This window comes from Dendronephthya gigantea, unplaced genomic scaffold, assembly GCF_004324835.1.
Source record: "Dendronephthya gigantea isolate DGI-Jeju-01 unplaced genomic scaffold, DenGig_1.0 000253F, whole genome shotgun sequence".
In the NCBI taxonomy this organism is placed as follows: Eukaryota; Metazoa; Cnidaria; class Anthozoa; order Malacalcyonacea; family Nephtheidae; genus Dendronephthya; species Dendronephthya gigantea.
Window position 1 is genome coordinate 167,481 of NW_021163263.1, and position 14,241 is coordinate 181,721.

The 14,241-nt window shown below is 34.5% G+C and overlaps 1 protein-coding gene across 1 annotated transcript; it reads right to left on the reverse strand.

The window, feature by feature from the left end:
- Positions 1–722: 722 nt before the first annotated feature.
- On the reverse strand, positions 723–14,142 carry LOC114540891 (pregnancy zone protein-like). The gene is made up of 19 exons (XM_028560898.1): positions 13,975–14,142; positions 13,456–13,687; positions 13,058–13,285; positions 12,913–12,970; positions 12,079–12,159; positions 11,048–11,224; positions 10,803–10,884; positions 9,406–9,562; positions 8,998–9,072; positions 7,872–8,034; positions 7,332–7,534; positions 6,948–7,175; positions 5,100–5,239; positions 4,852–4,939; positions 2,984–3,085; positions 2,382–2,478; positions 1,841–1,897; positions 1,441–1,556; positions 723–1,121 (listed from the first exon to the last, which is right to left on the reverse strand). Exons 2-19 carry the CDS (start codon positions 13,663–13,665, stop codon positions 723–725), a joined length of 2,661 nt encoding a protein of 886 aa, XP_028416699.1. The 5' UTR covers positions 13,666–13,687; positions 13,975–14,142.
- Between the last annotated feature and the right edge of the window lie 99 nt (positions 14,143–14,241).

Below are 14,241 nucleotides of genomic sequence, written 5' to 3' on the forward strand. Positions count from 1 at the left end.
TTATCGTTGGTACCGGAAATGGGACAGAGGGCTCTATAATTTTCATGTCCGTGACACAATGATTACCACATGTAAAGTGTCTGGCAACAGCCTTGGTTTTATCGTGATTTTTGACCGATCTACGCAGTGTGCACCAACCCTTACCCTTTCAGATCTTTCAGTTTCGCCGATATATAGTAAACCGCATTTGTGGCAATGGATGCAATAATTGAGGCCAAGCTGTTCCCTGGTTATATTAAAGCGTAATATCTGTTTGCAAAATATACGACTTTGTTTCAGATTTTCCGTTATAAAACGTAAAAAAAAACATGATGCAGCATTTAATTAGCCATTCAACTTTTTAAAAAAAATGTATCCTCCAATTACTCAAATTGCGAGTAAATTTTCGTTCACGCGGATTCATCCTGTGCTGGTTTGTGTAATGAAACAGTTATTAAACAGCTTTCTATTACAATCAAATGGTATTCCAATTTGTTTTTTTTTATATGCTCCAGGGGATATGCATGGGTTCAAGTCAAAGATAACCTAATGCACTGCGATGCCGTTCATATTGATTTTAATTTTGAATTAAGAGTAATTAAGACTACAAAAGATTGACTGCGTATTAATTGACAAAAAACTAAAACAAATTTTAAAGATTTATTATTTGAATATAATGTCCGTTGCCGTATTTCTTTTTATTGGAAAAAAATATTCTTTCCATCGCAGCTGCTTTCGTATATTCACAGACACCGCTGACAAAGGTAATGACGATCGCTCAAGTGACATGGCCGATCATTCCATTTCCCTGTTGCTCTGTTTAATATTTCGACGCAGTTTTCCCGCCCGCCAGCGTTGTTTGGTTCCCATCTATTCCAGTTTTTATACGAGATCTCCTCATCACCCACTGTGTAAAACACTCTTCCCGATCTTCGGTACACGCCAATCCACGCTGCGATGAGGTTATGTCGCTTAATAACCTGATAGAGATAATTATTCATTTTCGTGTTGGTTGGAACTGCCAAATGGCCGCCACGCCGACGACAGTCGTCTTTCGCACTGTTCCATGATGTCGCAAAGCCATTTGCTGATATAAAAGCAGAGCCCATCGAATGCCTCCCAACCCGCAGGGCATTTAGTAGCTGAAATATTGTTTAAAATACATTGTCCTTAAGATATCCTGCGCCCGAAGGATTCAACAAATATGTAAACATTAATATCTACGTATTAAACACTGTATGAATGAGCCTGAAGCGAGCTAAATTTGCGCAGAAAAGACGGGTGAAGCACTCATCATTGCGCTCTGCTCAAGACTAGCAAATGAACATGTGAACAAAACATCATTTCTAGTATGTAAATGTGGAATGCACGACAATGTATTAAACAGAAGTTTAAAATGAAGCCGCGGTCATTAATCAATAAATATACAAATAGTTTAGAGAAAGTCTGTGCTGTGCCTACCTGTACAAGGCTGTCCACGTCCGATGATGTGAAACCTGATGCACACTGGCAGAAGTAAGAACCGTTTGTGTTTGTGCAGTAACCGTTAGAACCGCACGGTGTCAGTGAGCATCCTCCTGCAAACGAATCATCACATGATTATTCCCTTGGAATATACATTGTCTTGCATCCAGTAGATATTTCTGCATATTTCGAGGGTGCTATTTCTACACTATGGTCGATGTTCATAACCGTAATTATGATCTTCATTGAATCCGTAAAGAGTTTTAAATGGGTAGGATGATTAATGTTCATTTTGATTACGGAATTTATCGTATGCATGTTGTTTATTTGCATAAAAATTAGGAGCTTGCATGTATTCTAAGAAGCTTTTATGAGCTTGGTATTCTAAGAAGCTTACTTTCTTCACTACGGCAATCATCTTCAGTGATGTTGTACATCACTTTCCCTTGACTTTCTAAATAGAAATATAAAATGCGTTGTACCTCCATTCATTATTGCAACTGAAATTTAAGATTCTAAATCGAGGCAGCAAAACATTTTTGAGCGCTATTTGGGCGTGTACATGGGCTACCATTTCGATGTAGACGAACGTGAGCACAAAACTGCTACTAGTGAAATGAAACGCCTGTGCATCCATAACTTAGTCATTTCTCCGTTCGGTGTTTTTTTTTGTCCCAGCGAAAAGCAATACAGGCGAAGCGAAGGCTGTTGAGTTTTCGTAAAATTTCCGAAGATATTGTTCTCATGCAGCCTTTATTTATTACGAATGAAAGTAATTGGCACCAAATTTTCTCCCCTGAGGTTTTACGTGGCTACTTTCCCGCGTATTTTTTAAAACCTCGCACATGCGCGTAATCTTTTACCGCGTTGTCATATATATGCATTCATGTTTTGTTTCTCAGCTATTTCAAAAAAACTAATATTCGGTATCGTTATACCTGGTTCGTAATAATCGTAGACACTGACAACACCTGGCTGGGCGTTCTTTACTAATGTACTCTGCGTAATATCCAGCGAGAAATCCAACTCTTTTATCTGGAAAAATAATTCATTTCAATAAGAATTGAATCAGATCGACGCTACATAGAGAAAAAAAAATTTGGTACAACCTTTTTTCAATAATTTTAAAAAAGGTGGCTTTAAGAATAGAAACTGTACACTATGTGTCCTGAGGAGCGGTTTCCTGGAATAGCCTGCCGCTTAAAATCGCAGATACGTATATGGCGACTTTTGGAACAATTAATTTAAAAGACTCATTAATAATAAGGGATAATAAATATGTAAAATGTATTCTTGTAAAATAATGGATGAAATACTATTATTAGATTTTTTCACTATGTGTTGTATTTAAGCTGTAGCACGGCTCTTTGAAAAGCCGCAGTAATTCGCTTTTGCTGTTGCGGATACGGGATACCCTGCCTGTTATGTCCTTTTGTTATGTATTTGTAAAAAAAAATGTAAACGGCGAAGTTTTTAAATTAAAATATTAGTATATAGTAATAAAACACGTATAGTTAATAATGTATACGTACGCGTTTACCTCATCGAAATACAGAATAACGTGTTGTCCTTCTGTTTCAAATCGTTTTAAGATTGCCCTATTTGCCTGGCTGGCCCTGCACTTTTTGTTTCTCTTTAACTTCTAAAAAGAGATGAGAGAAAGTGCTTTTTAGGTCTTATAATATAGCCAGGCCTTTTACTTGTTGGAATAAAAAAATGACAAGCTTCTGCCCTGAGTTTGAATCCATTTTTCTAACTAAGAAATTTCCAAACTCTATTTTTCTGAACTGTTTTTTTCATGTTTCATAGCTACAGTAATTAGCTATAAGAACAAGGTTTCCATAGGAATTGGGGATAAATTTTGATTTTCGCGCTTCTTTTTTGTTAGTTTTTGCTGGATTCACTAGCAAATAATTTGGTTTTAATTTGGCTGACTGAGTGCACTAAAAAATTTTCCATGTGGAAACATTTTGCAGACCGACAAAATTTGATTAAAAAAGTGGCTATAGTAGCTTTTCCACCAATGAATCAACTCGACGGTCGATTCGATGGTCGACCACGATTTTTCATAAATTGGGTCGAAAACTGAATGTTGAGCAAAGGGCATTTAACTTATTCTAAAACGAGAATTAAATATTTATATATTATTCTATTCACTAAACCAAAGAAAATAAAAGTAACAATCGCGTGAAATATTTCCGATGATTGATGTTCTCAAGCTGAGAGCGAAAGAGAAACATAATTTAAATGACTAATCTAACATTCTTTATCATCGTTATTTGTTATGCAGGCCAATTGTGGACACGATTGAACTCAAAAGAACTGGAAGGCTACCTCCGGCCGGAGATTTGAAGCCAAATTTTGGGGTCATGCCCAAACTTTTCACGCAACTAAACACGCGGTTTTTTGAAACTTCAAAAATAATACTTTAACATGCAAGCACTAAAAACATCTTTTAGAGAACATAAAGTGCGTTTTGCACAGTATTTTTACGATAAAAGCATCCGTGAAAACTACAGAGTAAAGTATTCTAAACTTTCTGTATCAAACTCGCAATTAAATTGCCCTTTCTTATGAAAAACGATGAACGAGGAGTGAAGCCGGGAAAATTCAAAAGTGTTTGTGTGAATTCACTTATTTAATTTCATTGTTTATTAATTTAATCCCTCGAAACTTTTTTGTGAAAAAACATTCTAACAATATTTATTCAACAACAAACTACAGCTAAATTTTCTTTTTTTTATGTTTTATGAGCACATAACTACAAAATATATATTTTGTTTTGTTGCCTGCAAACCTTTTTGAAGTAGTGATCGTTTTCGAACAAACTGTTTACATTTTCCTTATAATTTCACCACGCCGCGGTTCCAGGTATGCTTTAATCAGCATTGATTACAAAATTATAGCCTAAATCGTTAAAATAAAGGACAAATCCGAACGAATGTAACTTCGCCGCTAAACAGTTCATGTTTTTCTTATGTTCACTCCTGAAAAGGCCCTCGCGAGAATGTCTCGCAACATGTACACGCGTGTCTGGAGGTAAAACACGCGTGTCTGGAGGTAAAATTTGGCTTCAATAATTTTGGCTATTTTAATCAGGAGGTAGCCTTCCAGTTCTTTTGAGTTCAATGGTGGACACTCATCGTTTATTTCCTCTGTTAAAATTATATAATGTCGATTGTATATTGAGACAAGTAGTTGGAATCTTGTTTTGTAGCGTAATTTCGTTAATTGGACTTCATATATTCATGTTGGCAAGCAGTAAATATCGTTGCCCACTACCCACTTAACGATCCTCCGCGGCCCGCAACACGTAACACGTCTTTTCACTATAACACATACTATTACACTAATTGAGAGTGTGGTAATATTAAAAATCCAATCCAATTTTTATATGAGAATTTTTACCAGTTCTAGAGATTTTTCGTTCACGGTGAATCCCGACACGAGCTTAACGTCAACTATAGCCATATTTGAAACATCGTTTTTGAGCCATCTAAACCAATAAATCGAGTTTGTGCGTAAATGAGCTTCGGTTCATTAAGTTGAGAAGTTTTCTGGTATGTTTTATATATAGCTGTACGAACTTTATGAGCTATCATTTTCCAAAAAAACTACAGAGATAGGTGATAGAATAGAGAGTTTAATACACACACCTTGCTTGTATTCTTAATTGCAAAGGTTGACATGAAGGAGTTTCTTCTTCCTCATCTTTTGCTCCGCGTGGATGCACGGAAACGTTCACATTGAAGGCTGGCGGCAATTCAAAGACGGGAATATTGTATTTCACAGAAACCTAAATGGGAATTAAGTAAAAAGTTAACTATTTGAGTTTAAAGGCGTTTTAGGCGTAGAATGCATTGTCGGAATGAAAATTGAGATAAAAATCACTATAAACTAAGGGGACATAAACACAAACGACAACATTCAAAAGTATAGTCTAACTAGAAAACGGATTTCCCATGTCGAGCCAAAATTTCTCGAATTAACTAGAGATACATGCATGCAGCACCCGTTGCCATTTTCAACCAGGAAAACATAATCTCCTGTGCCTAGATTAACGATAACTAGAATGACTCTATAGTAAAGCGTCCAAAGCCAATATTTTTATCATTTTGTAAAAGATAGTCATAACCTTGAAAGCGATTTAGGTAACTGTTGAAATTTCAACAATAATTTTGTGGTTTCAGAAAAACATCAAATCTCCGCTTCAAATATTATGCCGGTGACTGTTTGATTTTGAAACCACGAGTTACATTAAAGTGCCTATACCACATGTGGGATCTTTACGGATTTAAATAGAGCTTGAAAAATTAGTTTATAAGTTCTACATCCCTTTTTGATATAGTTAAATAGTTTCGGAAATATTTACATCTAAACATGACGATTTGCCTAAATTTCTGTCGTGCTCGGGGGCCTGGGACTCAGGAACCAAGTTCTGTCAACATAATATATATCAATTGTAATTTTACTTCGATCTTCAATAACGTAAAGTATGTTGAGAAAAACTCGCCCAGTTTCTGCAGCCATACACAACGCACCGTTCTTGCATTTTTTTCTTGAAAAACGCAAACTATGTTGCCAGTGAAACTCTTCATGTCTACATTATAAAAGACGGCGTGTTTGCAAATCATTCCTGAGTCCCAGTCCCCCAAACTGACGTGTCCCCCAAACCGACGTATTTTCGAAACTATTTAATTATATGAAAAAAGTTGTAGAACTTATAAACAAGTTTTTCAAACCTTATTCAAATCCGTAAAGATCCCTCAAGTGATATAGGCACTTTAAAGCGATGGTGTACGACTTTGGAAAATGACGTATCAAGCTATTATATATAAATAAACGTTAACTGCATCTTTCTTTATACAACAAGCACGTAATATTATAAAAAACTATGCTATATCACGTACCGATTTAAAACATTTCAAAAGAGTATAAATCGTTCTTTTTTCGCTTTTAATCTTCAGGAGCAAACCTTTTTGTTCCTGATAAATGTTTCTTGGCGATTTTTATTGGATCCGTTTTCCATTTTATTTGGTGAAATTTTTAAAATCAGCTTTATAGAAATTAAAAGAGTGCGAATTTGCTGTTAAATTGCTTATGTTATCATTGAAATACGAATTTCTAACTCGGCCTAACAGAAAGTTGGTGATTAACGGTTGAAACTCTTTTAAATTTAGCGCATGCGCATAATTAAGAAAACCATCCAACGTCCATGACATAGAATTTTTACAACTTTGAATTCCGCTATATGATCTGCCACAATACCCAGGTGTAATTTCTAATCTCCGTACGGAATTAGTGCATTGGCATTGTGCTCTGCACCGGCTTAGCGATGATTAAATAATTTATAAATTAAGCCCTAGCTAGGCGTCTGCCGTTAAAAAGAATTTTCAATCACTGGTACAAGTCGATAATATTTGATATATTTAGCTATTAGCTAAATGTATATGTAGATGTGAGATAGGTACTTCCTATATGAACAATAAAAAATCGTTATTTACCTGTAATAAAGCACATCCTGAACCAGATGCATTTATACCCAAAGTATTTGGCAAGAAATTACTTGGAATCTCTACGCGTTGTAGTATCAATTTGTTGTTGTCAGTAACTGAGAAATTATGGTCAAAACCATCTTTTATATTCGCAGATACATTCAAGATCGAAAGATCACTCTTGGAATAAAATCTTGCAGCGACTTCAGAAAGAGCTTGTAACGCTACACAGGTGTCCTAAATTATTTGGACGTAAAGAGGAATGTTAAATATCATAATTATGCCACAAAATACAGCGAACTTTTTTCCAGGTGTTTCGCCTAAAATTATTCTCATTCAATTGCGTTCAAAATATTTAAGACGAAGTAAAACAAAGGACACTTTTTTGCATACTTGTGTGGAAGAAAAGCCTCCGTAGTAATTTCGTTGTTTTGATAACCATTTCACAATCTTTTTTAATTCGTTATGAGGCTCATTGCGCTTGATGTAGGCCAATAAAGCATAGCTGGTCATTTCTACATCAGCGGCATATGTTTGGTGGTAATAATCAAACCGTGCTTGATTTACGTTGCCTGATGACCAGTAAAGTTGTTCGTCTAATAAAAAATATTAATTGCTATAACCATGATAATTGTATAATTGTACAAGATTTAAATAAATGTAATAATTCAGCAATAAATTAATAGAGATTAATTCATGTTGGCAAGTGCGTACGATTTTCATGCACGAGTTGTGAAGGTTCGCAAACCGAACGAGTGACAACGAGTGCACAATAAAAATAGCACAAACGAACTTTGCGAGTTGGATGTTACACAAAAAATTGTTTATCCATCGATTATACGATTGCAATCACGAAGAATTCAGAAAATAATTAAGAATATAAGCAAATGAAATACATATGGAAATGAAATTGTTCACATAAATCTTTTTCACCTTCCTCTCTTATCGCCCTGGTTTTCAAACGACTTATCATTATTGCTGCTTTCGGATGATCTGCCAGCACCATCAGGTACGATACTAATGAAGTGGTGTAGGAATCTTGAATTGTATCCAGATTTCGTGATATACAATTAAGAGCTCTGGAAACCATAGATGTCTAAGCAAAATAAGCATCATACAGTGTTTACATCATGCAAATTTACACGAGCTGGCATTTTCTGTGTCACGCCGCTACATACGCCTTAAAAAACATAGTGGTGTAAAGCGGTCCTCGAATATTATGTTCCGGCGTGAATCATATATAGTTTTAAGACTTCTTTTAAATGGCAGAAACTAAATTTTTATTGTAAATAAACAATAATGCGGCTCCCTGATATTTCGTGGGTTTTTTAAATGCATATGCAAGAAAACTATACGTCTAACTCCTTATTATACAATCCTAAAATTTAAAATTCCTTTCGTTTACATATATTGAGTGTTCTGCCTAGCAAACCTTGCCAAGGCAACAGAGGTGTGTTGAATGACCGCAGAATATATAAAATATATATTTATGATTAAATCACAAACGGGCTTTGAGAATTCTTTTTTCTTCTTCAAAGATTCGCATTAGCATGCTTTCTACTTAAAAATGTTTTAAATTTCGACAAAAAATTCTCAAATCAAGGATTTCTTTAATAGAGGCTTAGAGCAAAAATAACGTTGATTGAAAAATATAAAAATTGCATATCACATAGATTTGAAAGAGTTTTTGTCAATAAAGCATAATTATATAAATTAAAGTGTAAAATTTTAATTTGGCACAAATTTGGTATAAATTATTTAGAGTGTTGAAAATGTGCGGAACCTCATTAACGTTTAAAATAATGTAAGCTATTTCGCCAAGTATTTCCAGTCGGCTATACTGGGGACATTTCGCAAAAATGCACGGAAATGTTTTGAATTTTAAGGAAACAAAATTAACATATAAGTTCTGGCGTGCTGTGTGACATGCTGAAAAAGCTCAAACATATATATTGACTATAGTCAATAACCTTAATGGCTGTTACAAATAAACCGTCGGTATAGACCTTAAGAGCCTCATACATCAGTAGGTCAAAAAATGCAGTAAATAAGCTATTACCTTCTCATCAAAACCTGCCTCCAGTAAAGCTATGGCGACGTAGGCCGTTATAGTAAGTTCGCTGTTCAATCCACCCTTCCAAAAGAAAATATAAAAACGTCCATAATACTAGAATACTATCTTAAGCATTAAAGAGATCGAAAAAATACAATGCTTATTTAAAATGAGAAACGTATTTTTTTCGAGTTTTAATTGAGAATGATACGCACGAGTTAGGGCAACATAATTTATTTTGATATGTAAAAAAAGGATTTTAAAACGACACGATAATCGCACATTTTTTCATTTATCGTATATATAAATGGTCGCAGATGTGTTGTTCGCGCTTTTCACAATAGCAATAAATTCAAATTAGCTTCCATTCGCATAAAATATATAATTTATACGCATCAAATTGCACGAACTTACTTGAAGCGATCTATCAAACACTTGACCATACTCTGGAAAACAACCTGAACGTGATTGCTTTCTTCGAAACCACTCGACACTATGTTTGATTTGATCTTTGTCAACAAATACATATCTCCGGGCTCTCGCAAATGAGCGAACAACAAAAGCTGTTAACCTAAAAAAAAACAATTACAAAGATTAATGCATGGTAAATCATATAAAAATGCTGTATTAAGAAAAAGTTAATCGATTTAAATAAGATAATAATATATATATCTGCCCCTCGAGGTACGGGTAAATGTTATTTACATTTTTAAAATGAAATATCTATAGAATTTCTATTGTTCGCTTTTCTTAATTATTGTGAATTCGAAGGATGAACATAAATTATATAGGATTCCAATGTTCTAGAATTAAAAATCGAACAATAGAAATTTTATTTTATAAGAGAGGCACAATAACCATGAAACTATTGACTTTATGGATACATATTAACTTAATAGATATTTTGATACCGGGACTTAACCCAACAAAGATAAACGAAAATAAAGGCAACAACAAATTGCGTTGTAGGTCGATCTCCCCATTGCAATATTTGAATGTGAAAAGTTGGTTTTAAATTATGTGATTGGAATCATTTTCATCTGAAAGGCAAAAATCAGAGGCAATATATGACCTGAACAGCAACGTTGTTTTTAGAAAAAAAAACTGAATTTAATATTATCTATATGTGATAACAATTTTTGCCAATAACTAATTTCAACAGTTTCGCACATGCACTTGAAACGCTCTTCATGCTGCCATTAACCTTAAAACGTAGGACCAACTAGGCCATTATAGTCCTTTTTTGGATTTGAAATTTGAGTTTATTATTTTAACTTCCAAGATTAGAACATTCTTTTAAAACAATTCATGCAAGTATATTTTTATTTAAGAATTAAAAAACGAGCGTGCCTTTATGGTGTAATAATGAACGATGGGGGAATGTTGGGAGAATACGAGAGAAGCTTGTAAAACACGAGGCGTAGCCGAGTGTTTTACAAGCTTCTCGAGTATTCTTCCAACATTTCTCCGAGTCCATTATTACACCATAAAGGCACGCGACGAGCTTTTTTAATTCTTTTATAATATAAGAAGAAATTACAGGGCAACAACAAATTTAATTTATTTGATCAATAATGAAATTCTCCTTACATGTTATTTAAGATGTTGTTTAGCAACAAAAACTTCAAAAGCCAGAAACGTGCATTATGGCCTCACAATGCACGCGCGGTAGCCAATCAAATTGCTCGTTATATCATACTTATATTATAATTATCTATAAATATCGCGTCAAGAAAGTTTCCTTCTTTCTCTTTTGAGTAATTTGTTTAATGAAATTATAGGGGTTGGAAGATTAATCACTGATCACTTACATCATGCTTCCTTTACTGTCGGAGTCTCCAAAGGCACTGTACGAACCACTTTTCCTTTTGTACGTTAACTGTCTTTGATAACCTCCGGGGAAAAGAATAGCGTTGTCAGTAGAAATATGTTGATAAAAATGATGAGGTGTAGGGAAAATTGGTTTTACCGTAACGCCTAGGTAGGAAGCTCAGGAATTTCAGAATTCGTATATATAATTATATAAGATTAAACTAGCTCAATATTTCTCGAATACCAGAGGATATATAATAAACTGCATCGTCTTTTATTTTCTTTGTAATTTGATTTGTGTTCGTGAGATAATCCATGATGTAAATATTGGGAGCAAATTTAGCCATGTTCTGTTCTCCGCAACCATACGGCATTGCTAATAGTCCGTCAAGATTTGTTAGGGCAGGTCCCATCATATCACCTGTAGAAAAACTTCAATCAAAACGAATTCAAAATTAGCAACCATAAAATTTTCCTGGTTGCAACCCTTTTCATACAATTGTGTCTATACATTAGATCGGATGGCGTAAAAAGGTTCAGACGTTTACTGCATGCAAAAAACCTATAAGACTATATATATATATATATATATATATATATATATATATATATATATATATATATATATATATATATATATATATATATATATATATATATATATATATCATAACTTAAGTATATGTACATAGTTTACCAGATTCATTAAAGGCTAATGTCACTTAAACTTAGCGTTTACAAATATGCTTTCTTCTCTAAAAAAATCGAACAACTGAACCTTTCGCGTCTTTCGGTAAATTCAACTATTTTCATAGCAAAAAATATGGGCGTTTTTTTTTAAAAAAGAGCGCTGTGATGTATGCTACACTTGAATTTTTTTCAATTGTTTCACATTTTTCTTATACTCACCCCGGCCCTACTCATTTTGTCATCGTGCATCTTTTCTAATCTGATATTGGCGAGATCGGGGAAATATTAGGCTACGGTGTTTTTTTTTTTTCTTAGCTTTTGACAAAATTACACCTACTACACTCTGTTATAATTAATAAAATTTTAGCTACCTAAGAAATGAAATCTATAAGAATGCTCGTTGAAAAAAAAATGTACAAGCAATGCTTAAAATAGAATGCAACTTTATTGATTTTAATGCAAGGTATTTATACTTAACTAGTGCATGGTAAAGCTTTGGTTAAAATTGAAAGCTAATAGCAGGCGGAAACAGGCGATATATACATGAAGCTTTAAAAATGAAGGCTGTTTAATTTAATGACTTACCAATAAGCGATATTTTTGGTAGCACAGATCCTGAAATGATGTTGGTTGGTAGCGGTAGGTCAATCGTTTCAGCATATTTTTCTGGTAAAGGAGAAGTTACATATTGTAATTTATTTTTTTAATGGACGACTTGCGCTTTAGACTAATTTTCTTGCCTCGGCAATAAAAAGGACATATTCTGAAAGAGCTTACTAAAATAAGTAAAACTGCAAAGTTTAACTGCGATTGTTGTGAAATACGGAAAATATACCCATGCGAAGTCTCGATTTTTGTATACTTTTGTATTACGATCGAAAGTTTGTAACTAATTAATTTAGTTACACATTTCCGCACGTAATACACAAAGGTATACAAAATTTGCCAGCTTCGCATGGCTATATTTTCCGTATCTTACAAAATTTCGCAGCCAAACTTAGCAGTTTTACTAATAAAAGTAAGATCTTTCTGAATTTTTTCCTCTAATTACTGCGATCAAAAGTTAGTCTAAAGCGCAAGTCGTCCATTACTAGAAATACATTCATACTTAAACCCCCGGCTCCCGAGGTTCCCTTTATAGATTTCAATAACCTTGAAAAAATGTTTGTCATGCATTTACGCAATCTCATTCCCTGAGCCCGCGATCCTTTTAGCGAGAAAGCAGAGGTTCTGAGATAACCCATACCGAAAGCCAGAGTTCCTGGTACTTATCTCCAGTATATTTCCTTACATATTATATCCATTGTCTTACTTTTTCTCGCTAGAGGATCGCGGGTTGCGGAACGAGATTAGCATAAAATAATCGCATTTAATGACGAGCTTAGTTTGTTACCAAACTTCCCTCAATATTTGGTTTACCATTTAAAGAAGCGCAAAAGAATGTTCCTCTGGTGTATTGCTGCTTTATTCCCTCTGGCTAGAAAAGGAAATTTCTTGCAATAACCGCGAGAAATTTTCGTAAATAAGAAAAAAACATGAATCGTCGGGCTAAATTGATGTTTACCTCAACCAGCAATGTTCTTGTGACAGCGTCAACTGCGTAGAGAGTGAACTTAGGGCAAAGCTTTGCTTGCGAAGTCGTGGCTTTAACCGTAATTGGTATATGACCAAGTTTAGTGGGAATAACATTGAATTTCGTAGACTTTCCCTCATCACTACACACGCACATCTTGCTGATGTGAATTGATGTAACTTTAAAATCACTGGCTTTGCGAATTAATTCTAATTTAATCTGAAAACATGGAAGTTTTTATTTAATTAAAAAAAATTCAATTTCAAGGCAGGCAGGCAGAGAGACAGACGGACGGACAGACGGACGGACAGACGGACGGACATGGTGGATATGTTGATAGATTTGTTCGAACGATATATTATTTCATGATTATTAATCAAAACACTTACTGGAACACAGGATGACATGTAGTTTATAACTGTCACTGTGATGGGTATTTCTTCCCCACGGATTACGGAATATGGCATCGTGATGTGAGCAAAGAAAGGTTTGAATGCTTTCAACGTTGCTTGATTTGAGATCCCCATACCGTACAAAGATGACATCGCAAATCCGTTTGCAACCCAACTGGTGATGGCATCAGGAACTTTCACTTCCATCGCATGTATACCGGAAGTGTCGCTACAGGGAAAAATTACCGCCTGCGTTAATCCCTACGCCGGCGAGAGTAATAATTTTGTGCGAACACTATATTACAGAAATTACACACGGGTTTAACAGAACATAGCGGAATTTAAAGTTATCCAAATTCTATCTAATGTACGGTGGACGAATATGAATATGAGTAAAAACAATTCAATTAGAATGGAATTTTGAACCAGTCTTGTGAATTGTTTTTTAAATTTTAATGCAAATTAAATTGACGTGGGGTTTTTGCATGCATGTATTTATAACATAACAATATTTACTTTAGTTTGATGTCTGTCCATAACCATGTCTCCGGAAAATATTTACGAACTGCTACTGAGAACTTCTTTGCAGGTTTTTTTTCCTTCTTTTTAGGGGAAGTGAATTTTTTTTTTGACTTCCATTGAACCTTTCTTGGAACCGATGGAGCGGGGCGGCTGGAACTGCTGGCAGCCGACATAAGTTTCATAAGCCTATAAGATATTTTTTGTAAAAATCGTTATTTTATTATTAATTAACTAAGTTCTATTCATTCTTTCTCACTACTG